Source organism: Budorcas taxicolor, chromosome 19, assembly GCF_023091745.1.
Source record: "Budorcas taxicolor isolate Tak-1 chromosome 19, Takin1.1, whole genome shotgun sequence".
NCBI classification, from domain to species: Eukaryota; Metazoa; Chordata; class Mammalia; order Artiodactyla; family Bovidae; genus Budorcas; species Budorcas taxicolor.
Genome location: NC_068928.1, coordinates 40,288,470 through 40,308,306, shown reverse-complemented (window position 1 = coordinate 40,308,306; position 19,837 = coordinate 40,288,470). Strand labels below are relative to the sequence as shown.

The window sequence follows — 19,837 nt, the reverse complement described above, 5'->3', positions numbered from 1 at the left end:
TTCCATCCCAATCCTAAGGTCTTAGATTGCAATGAGCAAGCCCCTGACCCAAGCCCCCCGGGCCAACTGCCACTCTTGCTGTGAAGGTCATCGGCGGTCACTAAAGATAGAACTCTGCCACTAAATGACTCTGACTCAAGCGCCAGCTTCTCAAGGGCTAGGGACTCTCAGAGAGCTGAGGTGGCTTTCTCTCTCCGGCTGGGGACTCCCTGAAGGCTGAGGCAGTCTCTCTCTCTCTCCCTCCTGCCTCTCTACATGGGTCCCTGACAGGCTGAGACCCCTAGACCAAGGGCTTCCTAAGGGCAGGCCTGTCTCCTTCCGGTGTTTCCAGAGCTCTGAGCACAGCAAGGCAGGTCCCGAAGGCAGCTTGGGCCCCAGTCCCTGCCCGGACACCGAAAGAAGGCGGCGAGGCAGCGAGGCTCTGAGGCATGTGTAGAATAAATATAACTTTATTCTTTATCCAGTAGATCTCAGTGGCAAGTCCAACAGTAACAGGTGCACCAGCGGGCTCTGGGGGGGATGAGACCCCCAACCCCGGGGCAAGGAGAGCAGGGCAGAGCCAGCTCCCCCAGCCCCGGGGGAGCAGGGGTGACGTGAGGGGACCCCCTGTAGGCCCGTCCTGCGGGGCAAGAAGGGGGCACGGGTGTGCGGTGGGGGGCAGGCCAGGGAAATGGAGGAACTCAGGCCCCGTGTCTGTCGGCCTGTCTGTCCACTGTGTGTGTGTGCGTGTGTGTGTGTGTCTGGGGGCCCTGTGGGCGGTGCTGGTGGCCATGAGGCTGGAGGGCAGGGGAGCTTGGACCCCCTGGCCAGCCCCTTCACGTGGAGGGGAGCGCTGGAGGGCTTCGGTGACGTGGGTTCTGATGGGGAAGCAGCTACGCCGAGGACACAGGGCAGAGAGACACATGCCTGGAGGTCCTGAGGCCCCGGTGCTCTGCCCTCAGCCCTGTCTCGGGGGTGAGCCACTCCTTCCAGGGGTTGCCGGGAAACTGTCCTTGCCCAGTGGTTAGGCAGAGAGAGAGGAGAGGGCAGGCCTTGGAAAGTTAGTACTTCACAGTTTTAAAGAGAAGACTGAGGAGGAAATGGCTGGGGAGGGGGCCTTGGGGGGCACAGGGACTTGGAGAGAGAGGGGAAGCCCCTTTCAAGCCACTCCCCTCCCCCAGGGCCCACCCCCCCCCAGCTCTGAATCCAGCTCCCCCCCAATACACAGCACACTTCAGTATAAATGTGCTTAAAATGAAAATTCTTATTTAAAAAAATCAAAACCAGAAAAAAAAATTAAAATAAAAACAAAACCAGCGAGAATTAATACCTGGGGGTTGGTATGGCAAAGTATGTACAGGGGATTCCCCCACCCCTGGCCCACCCCCTCTGTCACCAACCAAGGCAGGGGGGGGTTCCCCAACCGGGGGGCAATGGCTTGAGAGTTCTGAGGATGGGGGAGCCAGGTCCTGGCATTTGCTGGTGATGAAGATGTGGCGAGGTGGGCAGAAGGGTGTCTTGATGAACACGAAGCCCCCAGGCCCCATCCCAAGGCCTGGGACCAGTGGTCCTCACTCAGTCCACGGCCACGCCCCTGACGTCAGCCCAGGCTCCAGGAGAGGGCAGTCCAACGCAGGCCCGGGTCTCTGTCTGAAGAGTCGCTGCCACCTCCTCCCTCCAGTCCCCCGGGCAAGGGAGGACAGGTGGGGCGCAGGGCTGGCGGGGGTTGCATGGTTGGTAGAAAGGCAGACAAAAGCCAGGGCACGGGGTGAGGGCTGTGTCCACGGGGCAAGGGCAGTCACGGGGAGTGGGTGGCCGGGCTGCTTCTGTTCGAGCTGGGGCTGAGGCTGGGGCTACAGCTGCCAGGCGGGGCAGCCAGGCCGCCCCCATCCCGCCCCCCACTCCCCGCTTGTCCGCTCAGAGTGTCCAGGCCCTCTGAGTTCTCCAGCATTTCCTGGATGAGAGGTGGCATGGAGCCCGGAATCTCCATCTTCAGCGTGATCACCCGCTCAGCCCCTGCAGGAGAGGAGAACGGTCAGTGCGCCCACCCTGCTCCTCTGGCCCTGCACACAAGCCTGGCCCCAGGAGGGAGCATGTAAGGGGTAGGAGGATCCACAGTACCAGCATCAGCTCCCGCCACACACCGAACCCTGCGCTCAGTTTTCTGACCTAAGCCAGCTCTCCTCAGCCCCCACAGCTGAAGGGCAGCAGGGCAAAGTGGCTCCCAACTCTGGCTCTGGGGTCACTGGGCTTGATGCCAGGCCCTTCCTACGTGCTGCTGACTCTCCTACTGACATCTCAAGACAACTCTGTAAATGTTATCCCTGCTCTGCAGATGGGTAACTGAGGCTCAGAGCCGTCGTGTGACCTGCTCAAGGACACAATGGTCTGGTTCCAGAGCCATGCCCTAAACTAGCATGCCAAGACGACACTGCCACCTTGGGGCTCACAGGCAGGGAGGTCACCTGGGCACGGTGGGGTCCAGGTAAGTGGGGCATCACATGGGCACAAAGATGTGGGGTACTGGCTCAGATGCAGGAGGCCTGACTCTGGACATGGATGGCAGACACACAGGGAGAGAGCCTCACCCTTAGCACTGATGCTCCGGAGGTCTGTGATCTTCATCAGCATCTTGGGGAACATGTGTGGGCGGCTGGGCCTCCGTTTCCGCACATAGACCTTCAGTGCCTCAAGCAGCGGCTCCTGGAGCATGTCCACCCTGTCTGGCTGCTCCAGGTCCTGCCGGTCTGAAGAAGCAGAGAAGCCCGCTCAGTCCGGTGAGGAGCACAGCTGCGGGCCCCTTCGTGACCACCAGGGGGCGCCCCTGTCCAGGCCACAGGCCGAATATTGTTGCTCCCCAGGCCTCCCCACACAGAGAGGCCCTAAGAGGCTCTCAAATGTGAGCAAAGAGGAGCTGGGGACAAGGGTGTCCCAAAGCTCACCCTGAGAGCCCACACCCCTAAACACAGGCAGTGCCATCTTTAAGTAGAGGTAGGTCTCCCACTCCTGCTGGTTATTCTGGACACCAGCCCAATATGGCAGCACTCATGTCAATAAAATAGTAACAGCACCCAACATTTCCTGGGTCTTACTCTGGGCTCACTGTGCCTTATTTATTACCTCCTAATCCTCCCATCAACTTTATGAAGTGGAGACCATTACTGCCCCCATTTTACAGAAATGGAGGCTCAGAGAAGTTCAGCGACCCTGCTGAAGGTCACATGTTGGCCAGGATTTGAACCTGAGTGGTCTGACCTCCAAGTCCTCACTCTTAAGCCCCCTGTAAGGAGCGCTGCCTGGAAATAGGGAACCAGAGCTCAGGTCTCCATCACTGTTCCCTTGCCCTGTGGCCACAGACCAGACCCTGCTCCACTGGGACTCAGTTTCCTGTCTGACAGGTGCCTTTCTGATCAAATGATCCCCCAGCTTCTCCCTGGGAGAGGCTCCGCAAGCCACACCACCACCCCTGAGCCTGACCCCCAGACCCAGGGCCCCTGCCCACCTCCACAGATGAGGCAGATGGCGCTGAGCAACCCAGTCTCAGCGTCATCCATCTCCAGGGGCAGCAGCTGGTTGGCGAAGGCGAAGACCAGGTCCGTGAGTGGGCCAAAGCCGGCGTTGTGCATCTGGGTCCGGTTCAGGGTCAGCCCGTCCGAGAAGGTCATTGTGTCCTGCTCGGGCGTGTACCGCGTGCAGATCCGCAGGATCTGGGTGCAGAGGGTTCTCGAGTTCAGGAACTCACATCTGCCAGCACTTCCGGCACCAGCATCCCCCCCAGGACCACCTGGCCGGCAGCCAGACCACTGCGGTTCTACAGAACCTTCTGTGCAACACAGTAGCCACCAGTCACACTGGTGACCGCTGGGCACTTGAGACATGCTGAGTGCAACTGAGAAACTGAATTTAATTTTAATTAATTTCAATTTAAAACAGCCATACATGGCCAGCAGCTACTGTATTAGACAGTGCAAATCTACAGCATCCTGCCTCCACACAGAGAATTAAGAGGGAGACAAAACATTTCCAGGAAGGCCCAAACCAAAGGGGATTTCGGTCTATGGTTCCCAGGGCTGGGTACAGAACAAGAGCTCAGTAAATGCACCTCATCTTCAGCTCTCTCAAACCCTGACCCTGCCTCTTGCATCTCCCTTCCACCAGGAGCAGCAGCCTGGTCACACCCCAGGTTCCCGCCCTTGGAGGTCGCCAGGAGGGAACAGGAGGGCTGAGGAAGACAGGGAGGACAAGCCTCCCTCCTGCCTTGGATTTGACAGTCTCATCCGCCCTCATCCTGCCTCAAGTCCAGCCTACCCTCTGGCCCCACCAAATGCCCTGCAGGCCCCTGAATCCCACTGGTCCCACACCAGCAGGCCTTTCACATACCGCTCTACACACCTCTAGAGGCTACCTCCTCTGGGGCTCTTCCCTCGGGCCCAGCAGTGCGGCTCTCTGTCTTGCAGGGAGGGGACAGCTCTCCCCCATCTGCAGCCAGCACTTATCACAGTTTTGCAATCTCTGTTTACCTATCTGTTGCCTCCACCAATGGAAAATTCTTGAGAGGGGACAGTGGTGTGTTCACCTCTGTTCTGACACCCAGTTCAAGGCCTGGCCACACAGGGTCCCAGGTGAACCTTTATTAGACTGAATAGACGGGAAGATGGGTGGCTGGACGGAAGCACTGAATCAAAGATGGGCTGAGGATGGATGAATGAGCGTACAGGTGAATGGGTACACACCCGGCTGCTGGGTGGCTAAGCAGACAGGTCGACATGCGGGGGAGAGCAAAGGTGGCTGTTTGGGTGGGTGGGCCTTTGGACAGGTTGACTCCAGACGGATTTTTAGGAAGGTGCTTATTTGAGCGGCAGGACATCCTCCAAGAACACAGGGGGCAGTGCCTAGGTGGGCAAGGTGCAGACCCTCACCAGGATGTCCAGGCAGGCAGCCTTGAGGAGGGTGATCTGGTCCGCAATGGTGAGGGTGGTGAAGCCGGGCAGTTGCTTGGCGAACTCCACAGTCTTAATGATGCACTTGGTGGAGAGTTCACTGAACTTGTCCCAGAGGTCAATGTCCAGGGAGACACGCTGTTCTGAGCTGTTGTTCTGGGCGGATGGGGGGGGGGGCGGGGGGAGGAAAGTGAGGGCCTTCCCCTGGTGGCACCCTTCTGGGCCTGGCTCTACCTGCCCCGCCCCACAGGCCTGCCCTCTACTGGCCTTCACTTCCTGAGAGGCGGGGAAGGGGCAGACAAGGCAGCCCAAGCAGGGCTGCGGAGGGGCAGGCCTGGAAGAAGCAGGCATGCCCCTGGGGGACTGTACCGAAGTGTATTTGCCCAGCTGGGGGGAGGGGCAGGCCTGAAAGCTGGAGGGGTATGAGGTTGGGGGGGAGTGGGCCATACCGTAGTGTATTTGCCCAGTTGGCAGAGCGCAGGGAAGGTCTCCTGATGCGCTTTGCGCACCTTCTCGATGAGCTCCCCCACCTCCGGTGTCAACGTGTAGCTCTCGGAGCACTCGGGCTTGGGCACCTCCTTCTTCTTCTTGTTCCGGTCATTTCTCACGGCTGTGGAGGGCCCAGGCCGCACAGTGAGAGGGCAGGTGGGGTCAGTGGTCCATCCCCCCAGCCGTCCAACCCCAGCCCAAGCTCCTCCGACCAGACTAAGAGCTGTCATTGCACAGAAGTGCACACACACGTGAGTGCACAGGCAGGCGGGACATCCACACAGCCGGTCCCTTGGCCCCCCGCTGCGGTGCCCACCCGGCCCTCACGCTGAGGCCTGCCCCAGGGCCTGTGACCACAGCATGCGTGCCCCAGACCAGCTCGCTCTCCCGGCGTCTGCTCCAGCTCACTCTCCAGGGTGAAAGCCCATGTGCAGGTGTCCCAGGTCTGTGCTCCCAGCCTCCCTGCCCCCGGCCCTCCTGGCAGTGCTCGGGATGGGCTCAGAGCAGCTCCCTGGGCAGGCAGACACGGAGTAGGGCTCCCCAGCCTGAGAGTAGGGGGCCGGGTGGGAGACTCTCTCGGCCCATTAGCCGGGGGAGCTGACAAATCGCCGGGGGCGCTGAGCCGCACACACCACTCGGCTTTAAAGAAGCGATGGGGTCGTTACCAGCCGATTATCCCAGACACACAATCACTCACGGGGCCAGTGGTGGCGGCTGCTGACGCTGGAGGAAGAGAGGGTGGGGGGTGGGGGACCCAGGGAGGGGGTAGCAGGGTGGTGGGGGAGCTGGCATAATTTGGAGATCACTCATGTCGATTCTGCAAATTCAATAAAGTGCAAGGGAGAGAAGGGAGCGGGAGAGGGAGAGAGGGGGGATAATTTGGGAAGAGAAAATTGCAGCTGTGACAAGACGTTTATCATTCGGAAGCTTTAATTCTATTGAAATGGCAGCTGCTCAGCTCCGGGGCACAGAGCAGCCAGGGAGGAGGTGGAGGGAGGGGAAGGGGGAGTTGGCAGTGGGAGGGAGAGGGGGCCCCACCCTGGTCCCCCTGCCATGAAAAGCTCTGGGATCCGAAGGTGGCAGAAGCAGGAGGAGGAGGAGGTGCTGGGCCTGCAGAGAAGGGTCCCAGGTCTGCAGGTCCCAAGTTGTCTCCCGCTCCGCAGCGTGGAGCCACCACTTCCTATGCTGCAGAACAACACAGCCCTTTCCTCCTGAGGCAGGAGGTGGCCGGGTACTTCAGGGTCCCTCTACTCCTGTCCCCCAACCATGTCCCCTCCCCACTTCCTTCTTCCACTGCCCTGCCCACAAAGGGCTAGAGGGTCCTGCGCCCCCTCCCCCACCCCTTCCCCCAAGGCTCGGGCTCCATGGCAACGGCCACGCAGACAAGGAGGCGTCTGTCAGCGTCATTTATCTCTGACATCATCAATCACCGGTCACCAAGGCAACACCCATGATTCAACACAAGAGGGTCTCCCTGTCCAGCCCTCCTTCTTTCCCTCCATCGGGCCTCAGCTGAGCCCAAACTGGAAACCCCCATTCCTCTGGGACTAGAGAAGTCCCAATTCGCTCCTCCAACTCCAGGTCCCAGGCTCCACCAGACAAAGGCTCTTAGATCCCGGTGCCTGCAGCAACCCCCAACACATGCACACAAATACCCAGCAGCACCCCTGTCCTCAGATGCACGATCAGGGTGGGGGGACTCCGGGATGCTTCTGAGCCCAGCCCCAAAGCCAGTCAGAGCCTGGAAGCAAGCTGGCAGGGGCAGACACGTGCACACACGTGAGCAAGCCCACACAGCCCGGCTCACACGAACAGGAAGGGCTGTCCACCCATGGACACACAGATGGTGAGACAGACAGGTCCGTGCAGCTATACATGAACTGTCCTCAACCATGAGTCAAGGCACCGCATCACGGTAAGGTCCATTTACACCCACACGTTCATCCACATGCCCCTGCTCCTCTGGCTTTAGGGGCCAGGAGCTCACACCCTGCCCAGTGCACGGCACAGCCCCGTCAGTGGCACTCACACTCCTTGGACATGCCCACTTCGAAGCACTTCTGCAGCCGACAGTACTGGCAACGGTTCCGGGTCACCTTGTTGATGATGCAGTTCTTGTCCCGGTGACACGTGTACACCATGTTCTTCTGGATGCTGCGGCGGAAGAAGCCCTGGGTATAGAGAGCAGGGAGTCAGGTCAGTCACACCCACAGTCGAGCAGTGCTGGCCTATAGCCTCAGTTCGAGGGCTGAGGGTCAGGCGACTACTGTCCCCAAGCCTTTGACCATCCCCTACCCGATAAGGCCAGATAAGACGGGGAGAAGGGTACACCTACAAGGATACCCCGGGAAGAATCTGAGCATCTGCTGCCTCCACACTGGGATGGGGAGGGGGCTTCCCCCACCCTGCGCACATAGACCTGGCTTCCTCACCCTGGGGAAGGGGACCGCAGGCTGCTGGTGGGTCAGGAAAAGGGGCAGACGGGGCTAGATGGGAGAGAGACAGAGCTCTAGAACCCACAGCCCTGGGCTCGGAGTGCAAGAAAAGAAGACAAGCAGGAGGGGCCAGAGAGATACACACACAGGCTGGCCTGGCCTGACAGGTGGAGACATGAGTGCTCACGGGCAAGGCAGCAATACACATGTTCACTAACCAGGCAGATGAGCACAGGTCACAGGGTGACTAGGTTGGTCAGAGGCTGCCCATGTGGGCTAACAGAGAGATGGACAGACACCTGACCAGGGCAGACCACGAACAGCTGGTCTGGACAGGACAGACAGATACAGAGAGTCCAAGGCCTTGTGCTTTTTGCCCTTGACCTCTGCCCCACACCTCGTGGCCACTCCACACTGAGGGGGAGCCGTAGGGCCCCAAGCCCCAAAGCTGTGCAGCTTCTGATCCCCAATCCCTGGGGAAGAAACAGGTATACAGAGACTCAAGCCCTGGGTAGAGGAAGCAGGAAGGTCATGCCCACAGCTTCCGGAAAGGTGGCAGTCCCGTCTGCACCCTGGAGCCTAATGTGGGCACATGGAAATCCGGCCAGACGCTGGGGAGCCCCAGCCCGGGCACCTGAAGGAGAGGCCAAGGCAAGGCGCCTGCTCCTGACGGCCTCCTGCCAGGCTGCCATGGTGAGGTGCGGGCAGGCCACCAGGGGCAGGCCTCCTGGGTCCCCAGCCAAGAGCCAGTCGGCAGCCAGTTCACCATGGCAACGCGGGCAGCGGGAGCAGAGCGGGTGTGAGCCCTGCCAGCTGGAGGATGGAGATGCTGGGGGCAGAGTCAGGGCTGGAGGAGGACCTCCGGTTTGGGAGACCCCTGCTCATCTATGGTAAGGAGGTCCTGCTGAAGGCTTCCTCTACTCCAAGGCTGCTGCCACCTTCCGCACAGAAGTTAGAGCAGCAGCTTTAGGGACACCCCCCACATTCACCACTACCAGTACAGTCCCCATACCCAGCAGTGGGAACATCCCACTTATCTAATCAGGACTGTCCTTCCCCACGACCCCCTGGACTCACCTTGCAACCCTCACAGGCGCTGACCCCATAGTGGTAGCCTGAGGATTTGTCTTGACAGACAAAGCAAGGCTTGTAGATGCGGGGGAGGGGAGGCGGCGAGGGGGGGCTGGGCACGATCTCTTCGGAACTGCTGCTCTGGGTCTCGATGGCTAGAAAGAGAAGGGCGGTTAGAGAACCAGGCCACCACCCTCAGCACGGCGCACACCTGGCCTCCAGGTCTTGTCCAGGAGCCTCTCCCAGCTGCCCCAGGGCTGCCAGATGTCAATCTGGGGCAGGGGCAGTCTTGGGAAAGTTGGCACTCCCCCAGCCAGACTGCCAATGACGCCTCCAGCACCCCATCAGTCCTGCCTAGTTTCCCAGGACCCCACCTTCAAAACCAGAAACATCACATAATAAACCATCAGATTCGTAGGTGGATGTGACTATACTGAGTAGGTGCCAGGTGTAGGTGTCAGCCTGGGTCCACAGCCCTGGCTCCCCCCCACACCCAGTCCCACCTCCCCCAGGTGAGGAAGGGGTTAAGGCCTGAAGGAGGGAGGGGCCAGGACAGAAGCTGGGGGCAGAGGAAACTGGGGTCAACAGGATATTCAAAGTTGGCCACTCCCCTACCCCTCTGCTTCCGCTCCCCTCTCCACCCCCACTACCAGCAGCGACAGCCCCTCCTCCGCCCAAGCAATCCCCTGGCCAGGGATCCAAGGCCTGGTGCAGAGTCAGGAACACTGGGGCACAGCAGGCACGGACTCCCTCAGAGAAGCAGGGGGACCCCGTGGAGACGGGGGAAGAGTCCCTGTGGGCCCCGGAAGCCCATGGCTCTGAGTGCACCCTGGCTGGGGGGAAAGCATGACAAAGGGGGTCTGTTCCCATCAATGCTCTGTCTGTCTGGCCATAGAGTCCATAGTATGTCCGGGTTACTGTCCCCCTCCCCTCTTGTTATTCAGCTCCAAGAGGGCAGCCAGGAGGGTGACCCCGCCAGCAGGGGCAGCCCCCACTAGCGGAATCCTCCCCAGTGCCTGGCCCCATGCCCATCACCCAGGCAGAACAGGGCTGGGCTAGGTGGGGGCTGTCTGTGCCTCAAGCAAGGGCAGCTCCGGGTGCACTGTACTGGATGGGAACTGTGACCCGGCCACCCCCAGATTCCCAAGGGGCCAGTGGCAGCCTCCTGAGGCCTTTGCCAAGTCCACTGGTCCAGGGCCAAGGATGCCTCCCTGAGTAGATAGATCCCTACCTCCTCCCACACCCCAGACTCCTACCTAGCCTCACCCCAAACCCCAGCACACGAGGTTCTGGAATTCAGAAGGGCCCAGAGTTCCAGCCCAAGCACCTCATAGCATCTCACAGTGGGCTCATGTGGCCCCAAAATCCAAGCACAGAGAAAAGCAGCACTCAGATGGGGGGCTGGCAAGCTGCAGGCTACCACCCTCCCCCCTTACCTGCAGACACAACCAGAGACTGCCAGGCGGCCGATGACAGGGAACCAGGCCAACAACCTTGGCAAGGCTTTCCTGGCTCTTAGTTGGGCCCGGGCACCACTTCCCTGGTCAGCCCGCTGACCAGCACTGCTATGGCCCTGCGTCCCTGTCCGTGCCCGGAGAGCAGCCTGCAGCAAAGGGTCAGTGGATGCTCACAGCACACCCCCAGAGATCCAGCCTCTGCTGACCCTCCTCCACTACTCTGCTCCTCACCCCAAATCGAACTGTCCTGGCCTGGTTTTCCCCCACCTCACTCTCCCGGAGGCCAGACAAGCAAATCAGACAGGCGAGAGGCCTGAGAACAGCTGCTGTGGGGGAGCAGGGTTGGGGGGCCTGGGTGAGGCCAGGAGGCAGAGGGGTGAGCGACAAAGAAGCCCTTTGTTGTGCTAACTTTTTCCAAGACGTAAAAGGAGTAACAATAGACAATCCAGACTAGTGGGGGGTGGGGTTGTCAAGGACAAGGGGATGTGGGGGGGACCGTGGCCTAGAATCCGTCAGCATTCCAACAAGCAGGGGACCCAATAAGCAGAGGCTGGAGGCACTGACCTACCCCCCTCCCATCCGCTCCTATCCAGTCTTTGCCCTGGGCCCACCTCCCCCAAGTCTCAAACCTCTCCAATGGACCAGAAGGCAGGGGGAGAAAGGACAGAGGGAGCTCTGGGTTCAGAGTGGGCTCGAGAGAGGGGAGGGGCATGGACGCACAGGGGGTGCCCGGGTGAAGGACAGACAGCTCTGAGGCCAGGGACTGACTGGAGGGCCAAAGGCTTGTAGAAATTTGGAGCTAAGGCCAAGTCCAAAGGCTGTTAATGAAACTGGAAGATGTGCTTTTTTAAACTGTGCTTTTTGGCAGGATGGGGGGTGGGGGCAAGATGACCCAAGGTGGGGGTACAGTTTGGTTTCAGTGAGGCCTCCTTTCGGCCCACCCCATAGCAGCCGGCTGCCTCTGGGGCCGGAACTCTGCTCTGCACCCCCCCCCCACCCCCAGCACACCCCCACCTGTCAACCAGGTAACAGCTCTGAGGTTTCCCACTGTGCCCTTTGAACCCAGAGCCCCGGCCCAGTCCCCACCTCCCCAGAATGCAGCCAGCAGCCTCAGAGGAACAAGGGACACTCTGGGATCCTCCCACCTTCTGCAAAAGTTAGCCTGAACTCTGCACACCTGGGGCAGTAAGGACTGCCACGACCTGGCCTCTCCCCAGAGGCCCCAGCACATAGACCTCTCCTCTTCCCGCAGAAGGACGGCACGGGAGAAGCACCACGCCTTCTCGGGCTCAAAGTTCCAGCGCCTGGCGGGGGGCTGGCACCGGCCCAGGAAGCCAGGCGTCCCCTCCCGCCCGCGCTGCCGGGCTGCCCCGCCCCCGGCCCCGCCGGGCTGCGGCCGGGCAGGAGGCGCAGAGGGCTCCGGAGTCCCCCGCGCCCCAGAGCCCCTCGCAGGCGCACAAGGGGCCGGTTTCCTGGAGGAGATCAGCAGGAAATCAGCCGGGCCCCCGGCCAGCGGCTCCCCTCCCAATCCAGCTGGCGCCCGGTTCTCTGCAGCTCCCCTCGCAGCCCCCGGGGAGGGCCGAGGAGGGGGCGCCGGGCGCTGGGCCCCGCCCTGCCTCCACCCCGGAGGAGGGTGGGGGTGGCTCTGGGTGCAGCGCTGCGGCCGGGGCGGAAGAAGGCCCCTACCCAGCGGCCGCCGATAACCATCTCTCCCCCTCCCCCCACTAAGGGCATCCACGTGCTTCACATTCTTGGACGTCTGGGAGCGGGCGGAGGCATGAGCGGCGAGATTGGTGGGGGACAGATGGAGACCCACTTCCTCTGTACCCCTTATCCTCTGGCGCCCCAAATCGGGGGCTCTGGCGAGGGAGGCAAGGTCCCCAGGGTCCTGAAGGGTCGGAAGGTCTCCTCCCACAGCCCACCTGCTGTTTCTTCCCACCGTTGGTGGAGGTGGCAGGAGGGAAAGGAGAATTTGGTGGACAGGGCCCTGAGGGCTCCCGTCATCAAAGGACACACTGGTGGGTTGGGTAATGACCCCATGTGCTCTAGACTCGCTCAGGTCACCACCCCCAGAGCCCCCCTCCCAGCCTACACAGCCTTGGGGGCTGAGCCCACTGCCACACACCCACACTCCGACCACAGGCACAAGGCAGCCCAGGCCTCTGGCTCCATGCTGCCCCGTGTCCTCCACTTCCCCATCGCCTGCTGGACTCCAGGATCCCCCAGACCTTGTCTGGCCAGTTTGGGGCCAGGAAGAGCTGAGCTGCCCCCAAGGGCTGGAGCCCAAGGTCTCAGATCCTCGCTCCTCCCCAGACCTCTGGCAAAGGCGGCCGAGACTGTGGAGGGAACAACTGCGGCAGCCATACCCCCAGTGACCCCACTCTGGAGGGGGGACACCTTCCTTCAGTTCTGGGAGGATGGGAAGAAAGGTCCTGGTGTATGTCACATTTCTCACCTGTCCCCTTCTCCCTAAAGTCCACCCAAGAACACCCCTCCCTCCCTCCCACTGTCTGCAGCCTACCAGGCAATCTGCCCCAGAGGCAAAGGTCAGGGGGCAGGACGATAGAGGCTGGGGGTGAGGTGGCTCTAAGACGGGGCAGAGATGGGCGTCGCCCCACCTCAGGTCTCTCTTCCTACCGCAAAGGTGTTGGGGACTGCCCTTCAACCTCCGGCAGCTCGCCAGGGCCCCAGAGACCCACTCCACCCCTCCTCCCTGGCAGGCAGGAGGGGAGGCAGCCAGTCCGGGAGTGGGGTAGAAGCCCCAGGGAAGAGCTGAGCCCAGAGAAGACGAAACCAGAGCCAAGTAACAATAACCCCCTGAGCGCCGTTCTCCCCCTCAGGTACACTACCTCACAGCTGGGTATAAACACGCCCAGGTGTGCACCCCGGGCACTCTCGGCTCCCGCCAAAGCACAGAGCCCCTCCCTTCCAGAGAAGCCTGAACCCAGACGGGACAGCCAGCAAAGGAGGTGCCAGGACTCCAGGATTATCATGGGCGGCCCTTGTAGGGACAGCCCAGCGCCTGCCCCCATCCCCAGGTGAAAACCGGGAAACAAAAGGACACGCTGGGTTGGGAGGGGACACATTCCTCGCTTCCAGAGGAGCTCCAGACCCACAGAAAATCAACCTCAGCCTCCAGAGGACAAACCGTTTCAGGATTACGGGGAGGGGGTACCCTTCCCGCCAGATTAACTTCCCCTCTCCATTCCTGGTACAGCCAAGTATCCAGGACCAAGGCAACCCTTAGATGGACAGGTGGCCTGCCCCAAGGTGTAAGGGTTGGGTAGGGTGGCCAGCGGGTATCTGATGGAGTTGCCCCTTCTTGCAGCACCCCGCTGCCAACACCAAAGACACGGAGCGCTCCCCTGATACCCACCCAGACGGCACAAGGGCAAGAGCTGGGGGCAGCAGCTGCTGCCCAGGAGGGGCTGTCCCCCAGGCTTTGGCAGGGGTGGGATCAGAGGAGGAGGCCCCTCGTCCGAGAAGCAGACAAGCCCACTCTACGACCTTCACCCCACCCTCCTGGATGGCAGAAAGGACCACTCAGTTGTGAAGCTACTGGATTCCAAGCAAGGAGATATAGGGACTTCACTTCCCCTCCAAGAAGTGGAAGGAGAGACGAACAAACGTTTCCTGAAAAGATGACCCCCCAAAGTTTCTCTGTCGGAACACAACAGAAATAAGCGCCCAGGGTTACTCGCGGGGAGTCCAATTGTCCAACAAGGGCACCCGACGTTCAGCAAGAGAGTCAAGGGAAAGTGAAGGGTCAGAGGCAAGACCACCTCACCACGTCCCCAGTCCGCACCCCCTAGTAGCAGCGGAAGCCCCACAGTCCGCCCCCACTCCCAGCTCCCACAATAGGAGGGGGAGGCCAATACCTACAGTGGTTTGAGCCATTCCAAAGCGGAGTCCGGAGCGGAGTGGAGTAGGGGCCGGGAGCAGGGAGCCCCTTCTCCGGAAGCAAACAGGCCCGGTTCTGGTTATAAAAATCCACCACCAGGAAGGGATTGGGGGTGGGGGTGAGCCCCCCCACGTCCACACTCTCGTACATCTTCCCCGCGAATACAAGAGGTCCGGGCGGGGAAGTCCTGCGCGCCGCCTCCCTCACTCAGTCGGCGGCGCCATCCAAGAGCTGCTGGGGGCGAGGGGCACGTCCCCCGCGCCCCGACTGGTGACCCGGGCCGGGGGCCACCTTCTGCCCGAAGTCCCGCGTCCAAATCGGCCGGCCGCCCTGCGAGTCCCAGGTGAAAGCAGGCAAGTTGTGTGTACTGGGGGAGGAGGGGAGTCCGCCGACTGCCCTCGGGAACGCCCGGCCGAGGCCCGGGAACTCCGCAGCTTCACCTCGAGGGGGCTCCCGTCGCGAGTCTCATGGTGTCCGAGGCAGCGTCCCGCGGCTCCCCGAGCGCGCCGGCCGGGGGCGGGATCGGCGCGGGGCGGAGGGTGACCGAGCACTTCCTCCTCCCCACCACCCCGGGGCTCCCGGGCTTCTCCCGGGCGAGGATTCGGATGAGGTGGGGACCGCGCGGCTCCGCCTCCACCAGGCCCGGGGCGGGCGCCCGGCACTCGGTCTCCGGCGGTGCGCGCCGAGGTCCCCCCACCCCGGGCTGCGCGCCCCGTCCCCTGCGGTCCCACCCCCTTTCCTCCGCCCCGTCCCGTCCAGGCGCCGCCCCTGCCTTAACCCTTTCCCAGCGGGTCCGGTTGCAGCGGACGCCAAGCCGGGAACTGAGAGGGAGAGGCGGGGTGTGGAAGGAGATTGCGGGGAGCCCGGGCAGGGGGAGGACCGAAGAGCGGACGGAAAGGGGAAAAGGCTCAAGAGCAGGAGTGCGCGGAGTACGGACGGAGGCTGTGTACCGGGAGAGGAGGGGGCTCCACCGGGACGGAAGAGGGACGGGCGTCTCCCCCATCCCAGTTCCGGCTCCCAGCCTCCCCCGTGGTTGGGTCAGTCCCGGGCCCGGCGAAGCTACGGCGAGGGAGGTGGTAGGCGGGAGGAGGGGGGTGGTCCGGTGTCCTCCCCCAACACACCCCCCACCCAGCCCGGGCCTCATTTGCCTAATGCAATGCGGCTGAACTCTCTCTGAACTCGCCTGGCGGCGCCTCACCTCCGGGTGACCCACCCACCGCTGCCCGTGACATCACCCGCCCGCCAGCCCCCTGCCCGGTTGGGCCGCTCTCCGGGAGACGCCGGGAGTGGCGGCCGGAGACGAAGGGCCAGGGTGCTTGTGGCCAAGTGTGAGCGCCTTGCAGGGTGTCCCGGGTGTGACACTGTGCGGTTCGGGCACCGTGTGAGAATGAAACACCCGGCTTGTGTCATTGTCTGTGACATCATGTGTGACTCCGGCCACCCGCCCGACGGAACCCGAGGCGGCAGCTCCGGCGCTTTGGCAGAAATGCTCGTGCTGAGGAGGGCTCTCCCTGCACGCTTTGCGTGCTTCCGTCGAGCAAAGCCCCGCCCAGGGTGTCTCCCAGAGGCGGAACCACCCTGGGCCTCTCACCGTACCGCCCAGCCCTGGAGTGAGAAAAGGAGGGGCTGATGCCTTCCAGCTGACCACTTCCTCCCGGAAGCCCTCGGGAGGCCTGTTTCACTGGAAGAAAAGCCTACGTTGGGTAGGTCCAGGGAAGTGGGGGGATGCCCTGGGAGAAGAAGACATCTTATTGCCCGCTCTGGCCCTGCAGCCGAGTTCCTCTTTCTATAAAGGGATAGGAATTTACGTGCTTCCCAAGGATATGCTTCTAAAAGCCAGATTTCTAAATTATGTGGTCAGGTAATCCTCACAGCCACTCCAAGAGATAAACACTATTATTCCTGTTTTACAAATAAAGAAACTAAGCTCTCAACAAGGTTAGATGGGTTGTCCAAGATCACGCTGCTAATATAGATTATTTGAACTTTCTACCATCAGAGCCCATATTCCCACCATGCCAAGCCAATGCAAAGAAAACTATTTTCTGATCACCTCCTAGGTGGATACCATGGGGAGCCTGCCTTTTTAGACCTTATGGTGAAACAGCCATTTAGCAAATAATCACACATATATGTTTTTTATTGCATATATATATAATTGCAAGCTGAGATAACTGGTATTATGACACAAGTAAGCACATAAAAAACAAGCTTGAGGGAGAATTAATATGGGCACCTAATTTAGGCTGGAGGGTGAAAGCAGAGACCTAAAGAAAAAGTAGAAGTTTAAAAATTAGTTAGGCAAAGAGCAGGAAGGAGTGGAGTTCCGATAAGAGCCTATGCAAGGGTCCTGGGGTTATAAAAGTCGGAGAGCTTACTCAAGGAACTATCAGGGGACTAGAGTAGATGGCATATACAACTCAAGAAGAAAAGGAGCACAAGGCCAGACCGTAGAGGTGGGCTGAGACCAGACCAGGTGGGCTTGCTGAATTTTATCTCAAATGCAGGGAGAAACCACTGAAAGGTTCCAAGCAGAGGAGAGGCAAGATCTGATTTACAGTGTTACAAATCAGCTTTAACCTTGTGAAGCTGTGTGGAGAATGGATGGCAGGAGGGCAAGAGAGACCAGTCAGAACAGTCCAGGCAGCACACAGGTTAGCACAGCCCAGGAAACTGCCAGTGGTGATAAGTGAGTGAAAGCTAACCAGTCGTGTCCGACTCTGTGCGACCCCATGGACTATACAGTTCAGGCCAGAATACTGGAGCGGGTAGCCTTTCCCTTCTCCAGGATATCTTCCCAACCCAGGGATCAGGTCTTCCCAACCCAGGTCTCCCGCCAGTGGTAATAAAGGAAACTAATCAGTGTGCGGCTTGTGCTACAGCAAAGTTCCAGGACTGCAAAGCAGCAAAGTCTACTGGGCTGGGGGACAGGTGGGTGTGGGGCTCCAAAGTGAGGTCTCACCTAAGTGAGGTGTCTGGGCTGCAGAAGGAAAGCTGGGACCTAGAGCACAGATGCAAGCCGTGGCTGGGGATGAGACTGCTGGGGAAGAGGGCAGATTGCTTCCAAGGCCCTTGGTATCTTTCCTCCCAATGACACAGATCCAGGGCACCAGTTATGTGCTAGGCCTTGCATTCGCAGCTTTGAGGTGCTCAAGGATCAGGGACTGTCCCTGCCACCGCAGACCTGGTGATCGGGAAGAGATCTCCCAAATGATTATAGCTCACGGTGGGTATCAGGTGGAGAGGAGTCCCTTTGTAGGAGAGAGATGAGTTTTATAGAAGAAAAAATAAGGACCTGCGGGCATTCAAAGGAGGTGGGGGGTGGGGTGGAGAGAGAGAGAGGAAGAGGGAACGTCTATGAAGGTTTCTGGGAAGAGGCAGTATTCAAGATGTTCCTTGAAGGATGGATAGGATTTCCGGAGCTGGAGAAGGGGAGAAGTCAGGGTGAGATGCCTGTTCTGGGCAACAGCAAGGTCACGGGGCAGGTCAGAGTAGAACACAGTGTCCTGGGGCAATGGGAGAAGAGGGAAAAGGAAGGTTCCAGCAGGTTCTGGCTGGCCACGGGGTGGGGAGGGGTAGCAGGGGAGGTGGGGAGGGCCTAGTGGCAGGTCTGGGGCCCCTGTCCTCCTCTGCCACATCCCCATAACTCCTCCAGCACTGTGTGCTTAGCAGGCCCTCAGCAGGTGTGGGCTGAACTGAACTGGCCCCCACTTTTCCCCCCAGGCGCGGCTCCCTCTGGTCCCTGACCCTATCTAGAGGGGATAACAAACAGGAAATAATGAGACCCAGGAGCTGGACAGACATCAGGTCCCAGTACAGGGTGCCATCCCCCAAGACAATACCAGCTCCACGCCCCCACTCCCCCCGACCCCGTCATCACTGATCTTACGGGGTACTTGAAGCTCGCCCAGGCCCTCACCAGCAGGCAGGTCACCATGGCCTCCTAGCAGCCTGCCCCAGCAAGGAACAGATTAGGAGTCCTGATTTAAAGAGGAAACGGACTCAAGAGAGGTTGAGTGACCTGCCCCCGGCCACACGGGAAGAGCTGTCCTTTTAAGACTTCTGCCAAAGGGGCCTTGGTCCGTGGGCTGAGGTTCTCTGCAACTCAGAAGTAAGAATGGGGAGGGGAGGACCTCTATTTCTGATCTAGCCAGAGCTGAGGGCCTCTGGTCTACCCTGGGAGGTCCGGCTCCATGGGTTATGCCCCACCTTTGAAAAGGGAGAGGAGGAAGAAGGCGTTGTGGGCACCACCCCAAAGTGATTTGGAGAAGGGAAACATTTTCTCTTTCCACAGACACTACCCCTCAAAGGGTGGTCAGGCCTGCACTGGCACATCCCCATGGGCACAGGGCCCTTGGCATGGGCACACACTATGTCTCAGGTCTGGGCCAGCCTAGAGGACAGGCTTCCTTCCCGGAGTCCCCTCCCCCAGCCCATGCTGGGATCTGGCCCTGAGGGGGTCTGTGCACTGCCAGTGCTTCTAGATAAAAGGTGAGGGGGCCCCATTTTCATTCGAAACCCCATCCAACAGTCTTTCGGCTGACTCTGCATTTTGGACCCCAGGAAGGGCACTGCTAGCAGTTCCCCCGCCCCTTGGGCTCTCTCTCCTATTGTCCAGGGAAAGAGTGGGCAGGAGAGGGAGTGGCAGAGGAGAGGAAGTCTCCCCAGGCTCCCCCAGGCCGTAGAGCCGCTCCCCCGTTTCTAGGCATACATAGCAAATGTGTGGATGGAAACGAAAAGTCTGGACCCGGTCTTTCGGGGCTCCCATCCCCAGTTCCTCTCCCCGTGGCTTCCAACTTCCCTGCCCCCACTCCACAAATGGAAACAAAATAAGAATAAGAATGTGGCTTTTACACTCAGTTCCTCCAGTGTCTGTCTGGAGATGGGGGGAGGCTGGCCCGCTGAGCTCTGCAAACTCCCGGGGCTGCAGTGGGCTGATTCGGGGGCGGGGATGGGTGTGAACAGATTGTATCCGCAGCTTCCAGGACAGGATGGAGATCTGGCCCAGGCCTCTTATCGCTCTTTCCCTCCAGCCTTCAGGATCAAAAACAGAAGAAGGGGCGTGGCTAGGGGAGGCCTTCCCTACGCCCCCTGCTGGGTGAAGCCGGGAGGTCCTGAAGCAGAAGCGGGGCTTCCTCCTACCTTCAGCCAGGGAAGAGGGGGTTTCACCATGGCCCTGATCCGCCCCCCCAGACTCCTCATACCCAGGGCTCCCCACCATACCCTCCCGGGGCTGCCTATCTGGATGGCAGACAACAGCCCAGCTGTAGGGTCACTCAGCTCAGCCACGTAACCACCAGCGCTGTTTCCTCAGGTGTAAATGGAGATAATGTCCCTCTCCCAGATTGTCGGGATTCAGATTTGTAAAACAGTCACACAGTGGGCGCTCCACAGATGTTAGCATCCCATTCTCTCCAGCTCCCACCCAGAAAAGGGTCACGATCCTCTTCCCGTCATAACACCCGGGTACCACGGCCACGAGACAGCGATGAGCGCATGCAAGACCAGGAGCAGAGTGCATTACGTCGGCGATCTTGCCTAACCTCAGCCGTCTGAGGGAGGTTG

The 19,837-nt window shown here is 60.3% G+C and overlaps 1 protein-coding gene across 4 annotated transcripts in view; it reads right to left on the bottom strand.

Moving 5' to 3' along the window:
- Window positions 1-444: 444 nt before the first annotated feature.
- RARA (retinoic acid receptor alpha) overlaps window positions 445-19,837 on the bottom strand; it is a 43,475-nt gene continuing 24,082 nt past the window's right edge. For 2 of the 4 annotated variants that reach the window (XM_052657074.1, XM_052657073.1), the window contains exons 3-9: window positions 8,921-9,069; window positions 7,438-7,579; window positions 5,369-5,529; window positions 4,899-5,075; window positions 3,482-3,686; window positions 2,568-2,726; window positions 445-1,995 (exon numbers count right to left, since the gene is read on the bottom strand). In XM_052657074.1, the coding sequence (XP_052513034.1) occupies window positions 1,778-1,995; window positions 2,568-2,726; window positions 3,482-3,686; window positions 4,899-5,075; window positions 5,369-5,529; window positions 7,438-7,579; window positions 8,921-9,069 (1,211 nt within the window). In that variant the 3' untranslated portion in view covers window positions 445-1,777. Of the gene's footprint in view, window positions 1,996-2,567; window positions 2,727-3,481; window positions 3,687-4,898; window positions 5,076-5,368; window positions 5,530-7,437; window positions 7,580-8,920; window positions 9,070-14,249; window positions 14,788-19,837 lie in introns of those variants that run through there. The other 2 variants (XM_052657076.1, XM_052657077.1) reach the window with 2 other exon arrangements.